Source organism: Salmo salar, chromosome ssa19 (assembly GCF_905237065.1).
Source record: "Salmo salar chromosome ssa19, Ssal_v3.1, whole genome shotgun sequence".
In the NCBI taxonomy this organism is placed as follows: Eukaryota; Metazoa; Chordata; class Actinopteri; order Salmoniformes; family Salmonidae; genus Salmo; species Salmo salar.
In genome coordinates, this window is record NC_059460.1 from 3,664,431 (window position 1) to 3,671,265 (window position 6,835).

The window sequence follows — 6,835 nt, forward strand, 5'->3', positions numbered from 1 at the left end:
CATATTTTTTCTTGCCACTGTAAATAACCTCTATACCTGCATGGACTGTACAGTGTCCTGCTCAAACTTCCTAATGTCCTCCTTGACCAGGACCATCTGCTCCTTCAGGAACGACGCCTCCTGCTTAAGAGCCTCCACATCCCGCAGCACTCTGGGCATGTTCTGCAGGGCCTGGTTACTACTATCTGAAATATAATTCCAAAATGTTTTCTGTTGTGTCCGTAAATAGTCAGAGAAGCTGGCGACATGGCATTGGTACCACAACACAACTGCCAGTGCCAAGTCAGATGGAAGAGGTAGATCTGCACTGACTGAGATAAAGGAATTACATTTAATTAGTTAGGAATATGTATCCTATGACTCTTGGTTCTTCCAGTTCAGTTAACAACTGAACCTGGAATACTTTACTTCCTTAATAGCTTTGTGGAACAGGCAGCAATACAGTAACATGAAACACAATAATTAGAGTATGTCTAGGCAGGACAAACCCGTTTTGGTGATTTCTAGTATGTCATCAAAATAAATCAATCACTTCCCGTTTTTGGACTCACACAGCAGTTTTTGCCTCATGAAGTACAATACCATTGGAAATGAATGTTGAAAGTTCCATTTAAAATCCTAAAACTTAAGTTGAAAATGGTGTCGCTGCTTCCTGTTGACAAGACATTGAAAAATAGCCCCATGTCACAGTTTTAAAATGTCCAAATCAATATGCAAAAACATTTTGTGATATTGAAAACCTAAAAATAAAATGTACTATCTAGACATACACAACCGTTCAAAAGTTTGGGGCCAGAATCCCATTCAAAAGAAGGCCAGCATCCCGGAGTCGCCTCTTCACTGTTGATGTTGAGACTGGTGTTTTGCAGGTACTATTTAATGAAGGTCTGTTTCTCAAACTAGACACACTAACGTACTTGCCCTCTTGCTCAGTTGTGCCTCCCACTCCTCTTTCTATTCTGGTGAGAGCCAGTTTGTGCTGTTCTCTGAAGGGAGTAGTACACAGCGTTGTACGAGATCTTCAGTTCTTTGGCAAATACTCGCATGGAATAGCCTTCATTTCTCAGAACAAGAACAAACCAACGAGTTTCAGAAGGAAGTTCTTTGTGTCTGGCCATTTTGAGCCTGTAATCGGACCCACAAATGCTGATGCTTCTTTAATCAGAAGAACACTTTTCAGCTGTGCTAACATAATTGCAAAATGGTTTTCTAATGATCAATTAGCCTTTTAAAATGATAAACTTGAATTAGCTAACACAACGTGCCATTGGAACACAGGAGTGATGGTTGCTGATAATGGGCCTCTGTACGCCTATGCAGATATTCCATTAATAAAAATCTGCCGTTTCCAACTACAATAGTTATTTACAACATTAACAATGTCTACACTGTATTGCTGATCCTTTTGATGTTATTTTAAAATGGACAAAAAAAAAGAAAGTGCTTTCTTTCAAAAACAAGGACATTTCTAAGCGACCCCAAACTTTTGAACGGTAGTGTACATGCGCAACAACAGTAATCATATTACTTCAATGGCAGCACCTTAAACTGAACATGCACAAATGGCAATAAATCACACAATCGGTTGGGGGGGGGGATATGCGCTGTTGAAACTACCACAACAACTCAAAAAAGACATAGCAACTGGAGATATTTTTACATCACTGGTTAGAGGACAACCTGCAGAACACAGTCAGCTCCATTTTGGAACGTTGAATTTTGATATTGGAGAAAGGCAACACTTCTATAAAACAGTCATCGATTGTCACATTGAAATCAATTGCGTGAGAGGGGGAGATGAGGTTGCACGTCCTGTTAAAACTAACACAGCTCAAAAACCACACGGAATCTGGGAATAATGTGTGCACCACTGATTAGAGAACAATTTGTAGAAGACAGCTAACTACATATTGAAGTGTTGCATTTTGATTTAAGTGGGTTGCTAACATAACGTAAGTGTAACGCAACACTTTTTGTGTGATATCACGCTGAAATCAATAGAACAGGGGGGTAAACGATTGAACAGTTTAAAAAGTGCTACACCCAAAAGGCCACATGGAAGAACCTATACATGGTTGGTTAGATGAATGGCAGATGTTGATTTCAGAAGGCTGCCACCACGGAAAAGGTAAGAAACCACTTTCAGTAAGTTATCCTCAACGAATCACGACCCGCCATAAGATATCAACAGTGACAACAGTTGGCTGCTATTTAAGTCATAAACTGATTTGACAGTCAACTATTGGTGTGGCCAGTGACTTTTATAGAGACCATCCTGAATGATCCATGCCATTTCAGAAAGAAAATTATACCTGCGTTCTAAGTACTGCGACCCCAGCCCGTATGACAAAAATCAAGAGTACAAAAAATATTGATCTGTTTTAAGCAACTGATTGTGTAATTTTGTTGACTTTAAACATCACCAATCTGAGGTAAAAACTATGTGCAATTCCCCCCAATTTGATGTGGTGAAAACATCTGCTTGTGATGTTACCGAGTTACAGTTCATATAAGGAAATCAGTCAATTGAAATGAATTAATTAGGCCCTAATCTATGGATTTCACATGACTGGGAATACAGATGTACAGATACCTTAAAAAAAGGTAGGGGCGTGGATCAGAAAACCAGTCAGTATCTGGTGTGACCACCATTTGCCTCATGCAGCACGACACATCCCCTTTGCAAAGAGTTGATCAGGCTGTTGATTGTGGCCTGTGAAATGTTGTCCCACTCCTCTTCAATGGCTGTGTGAACTTGCCGGATATTGGCGGGAACTGGAACACGCTGTCGTACACGTTGATACGTTGATCCAGTTCATCCCAAACAGGCTCAATGGGTGACAAGTCTGGTGAGTATGCAGGCCATGGAAGAACTGGGACATTTTCAGCATCCAGGAATTGTGTACAGATCCTTGCAAAATGGGGCTGTGTATTATCATGCTGAAACATGAGGTGATGGCAGCAGATGAATGGCACAACAATGGGCCTCAGGATCTCGTCACGGTATCTCTGTGCATTCAAATTGCCATCGATAAAATGCAATTGTGCTCGTTGTCCGTAGCTTATGCCTGCCCATACCATAACCCAGGGATGTAAACAAATTTGTGGACAACATTTGAGAGAAATAAGATTTACATGTTGCTTTATTATTTTGTTCAGCATACGCAGGGCCGGTCCTCGCCGACCTAGGTGAGACAAAAAATTGCCACCCCCTGCAAATTTAGAATCTCAGACCAAAAACTAACGTCCATGGATGTGGGAAATCAAGGCTGGTCCGGACTACATACAATTTAAAAAAAAAAAGACATCCAAAAGGCGTCAGTGTCGGTCCGTGCTTACTAAGATACAGCCTACAGTGTCAGCTGAAATTACATTTTAGGAATGCCCATCTATGTTGTAGGCCTAGCGTTTGTAAAACACCCCAAAAAAGGCAGGTCCAGACAGGACCAAAAAAAAAGACGTCAGCCCGTTCTTACTGGGATGTAGCCTACCATGTCTGCCTGCAATATCATTTTTGGAATGCCCATCCATGTGGTAGGCTCACTGTTTGTAAATCAGTCCGTTGCATTGGCTTTATTAGTCCTGATTCCTGTGACTAATCAATGTGGCTATTTAAGATCTGAATATCTGCAACCCAACTTTATCAGGAGTTATCCTGAGCCTATTTGCAATGTGTTTACACAGTGGGAAATACAGAAGTATTCGCTTTTTTGCTATGAGCAGCTCTTAAAAAAAAAATGTACTGATACAAACTTGAAACTACTGATCATGACAATTAACCCACAGGAGGAATCTCCTGGACAGCAGTTGTGAGTAGCCTGATTGTCCATTCCATATTGTCCATTTTACTTGTTTATTAACATGTCAGCATATTTTTTCATTGACTGGGCACCATTTAGGTTAGGCTATTCAATCTGATTAACCAACATGATGTAAAAATTTTCCATCTCATTACATTTTATACAGAAAAGGCCACATACTCTTTCTACCATATGCTATATCTGCTACATGATTTATGTTAGATTTTTGTTTCCCTGCCTTTGGGCACCAGTTATCACATGGCGGTATCAGCACTCACCAAAAATGTGCAAATGACACTGGTTGAGCGAAATTGTCCTTGTTTTTGGGCAGAATTGTGTGAGGTTGCATGTGTTGTTGGTGTATCTTGTTCAGTTTCTCTGCCGCCCTCATCAACCTGCTGCCATAGATGGCAGCCTAATCCTGCCTAATGAGCAGTCCAACCCCGAGTATATGTCCCGTCACAGTGTGAAACACTCTTTTCACTCCACTTCGATTCAGCTATGACAGGAAGTTACTTTTTCCAAGGCAGATTAGGGGAATTAGCTAGGATGTTAGGAAAAGGGTTAACGAAAATGAACCGTTAACCTGCTACGAAAATCACTTCAGGTCGTAGCTGTATCGAAGTGGCATGAACGGAGTATGTCCCACGTCACAGTTAACCCATAGGTTAAAGTTAGTTAAACAAATCTTTGGTTACCCTCTATTGCATTGTTAACTTCCTGGATGAACACCTGCAGTTTCATGACCAGCGTCGCCGCGTGCGCATCTGCCTTCCCAGGCGCATCCTTCTGCATCTTGAAAGCCCCATTCACCCAGTCCTTCACATCGAAATCATCGTCCAGAAATTTTGAGAAGTCCATTCTGCCGTCCGAAAAACTTCAGATAGCTGGTGAATTAGGTCAAGAGAACCCAACGCTCTGTGTGGGGATTAAAACAAATTGGACATTGACAGCTTCGTTAACTTCCAATAACATTCACTATATGGCTCATATATTTATCAAATAGTAGCTACATGTATATTACAAGTAACACTCACCATTTCACTTCTGAATGTGACATGCACATAGACTTAAAATGCAGGTAAACGTTAGCCAAGTCCGGGTGATGTAGATCTGCTTCTTTTCATTTGAAACAATCTAATATCTCCCCATTACAGGTTTAGAAACGAACAGAAAATAAACAGCCCATGAGAATGAAATGACCATAATAACTAAATAGAGTTCGAGCAAAGCAACTGCCTCCTCCAGAGCTAATTTGAATGGATTAAAACATCTAAAAAAAAGAAACCGGATTTTCAGTTTTGATGACAGTAAATTCCGGTTTGAGCTCACTCTATGACCTTCCCCTAGAAGCAAATGAGGATAAATGGTTCCTATATCGCGTGCCCATTGCAATGATCTCTGCTCGACAATGTATCAAGATTATATAAAATATTTTATAAAATATTAATTCAAAGCATCCGTGAGGTTAACCTTCACTATCAATTATAACATGTGTAGATTAAAATAAAGTACTGAGGAACGAATTTATTTGTGTTACACTCGAAGTCCCTTAAAAACCAAATCCTTCTTCATGGTGGCCTTTTTTGATGAGGTTATACTTTGCTCGAAAAAAGTCAAATAAATAAACAAATACCCTACCATTTTACCCTAAATTTGTTAAAAACACAACACCCTACTCCAATATTTAAACCTGTCTTGTCCTACTTCAGGCCAACAGCCTGAAAGGGCAGGACACCATCACTCAAGACACCCTGTAACTCTTCTGATGTCAAATCTTGTACACCCAAATACTTATCTGCAGCTGCCACCACAACCTCTATTTTCTGCAACTTATGTTCCATCCCTGCAGTACAGTTGATAACCATTGCTATGAATGGTAAAAATCACTCGTTGGCCTATCCCTCTGTGTTGATACAGATCTACTACTCACACGAATCCTCTCAGGATCCCTTCACCATGGTGCCGGAGGGGATGGCAGCCGTTTTTCGGGCTCCTAACCAATTGTGCTATTTTGTGTTTTTTCACAATGTTTGTAATATATTTTTTTACATAATGTTGATTCTACCATCTCTTATGACCGAAAAGAGCTTCTGGATATCAGAACTACGATTACTCACCTCGAACTGGACAAATATCTTTTCTTTGAGTCGGACACGAAGGATATAATGTTGCTCCCAGATAAGGCCCAAATCCCCGTCATTCACATTAAGAAAATAAGGAAATACAGGGGGCGGAGATCAGGGTGCCTTCTGAGAATTTGTTGGCGATTGGGTAACCCACCTCTACCATCCGTTTTATTAGCCAACATGCAATCACTGGAGAATAAACTGGATGAGCTTAATTTGAGACTATCCTGCCAACGGGACATAAAAACGGTAATATCTTATGTTTCACCGAGGCGTGGCTGAAGGACGACACGGATGATGTACAGTTGGCTGGGTTTTCCGTGCATCGTTAGGATAGATCAGCTACATCTGGTAAAACGAGGAGTGGGGGTGTGTGTCTGTTTGTCAGTAACAGCTGTTGTGCGATGTCTAATATTAAGGTAGTCACGAGGTATTGCTCGCCTGAAGTAGAGTTCCTCATGAAAAGCTGTGGACCACACTATCTACCAAGAGAGTTTATCTATATTTTTTTGTGGGAGTCTATTTACCACCACAAACCGGCACTAAGACCGCACTCAACAAGCTGTATAAGGCCATAAGCAAACAAGAACATGCTCATCCAGAAGCGGCGCTCCTAGTGGTTGGGGACTTTAATGCAGGCAAACTTAAATCCGTTTTACCTCATTTCTACCAGCATGTCACATGTGCAACTTGAGACCACCTTTACTCCACACACAGAGATGCATACAAAGCTCTCCCTCATCCTCCATTTGGCAAATCTGACAATAATTCTGTCCTCCTGATTTCTGCTTACAAGCAAAAACTAAAGCAGGAAGTACCAGTTACTCGCTCAATACGGAAGTGGACAGATGGCATGGATCCCACGCTAAAGGACTGTTTTGCTAGAACAGACTGGAATATGTTCCG

At 41.0% G+C, this 6,835-nt stretch overlaps 1 protein-coding gene across 4 annotated transcripts in view; it reads right to left on the reverse strand.

Moving 5' to 3' along the window:
* Nucleotides 1-5,133, reverse strand: part of LOC106578298 (conserved oligomeric Golgi complex subunit 7) — a 41,708-nt gene extending 36,575 nt beyond the window's left edge. For 2 of the 4 annotated variants that reach the window (XM_014156971.2, XM_014156970.2), the window contains exons 1-3: nucleotides 4,838-5,133; nucleotides 4,499-4,718; nucleotides 37-185 (exon numbers count right to left, since the gene is read on the reverse strand). In XM_014156971.2, coding sequence (XP_014012446.1) covers nucleotides 37-185; nucleotides 4,499-4,661 — 312 coding nt within the window. In that variant the 5' untranslated portion in view covers nucleotides 4,662-4,718; nucleotides 4,838-5,133. Of the gene's footprint in view, nucleotides 1-36; nucleotides 186-4,498; nucleotides 4,719-4,837 lie in introns of those variants that run through there. The other 2 variants (XM_045701995.1, XM_014156972.2) reach the window with 1 other exon arrangement.
* Between the last annotated feature and the right edge of the window lie 1,702 nt (nucleotides 5,134-6,835).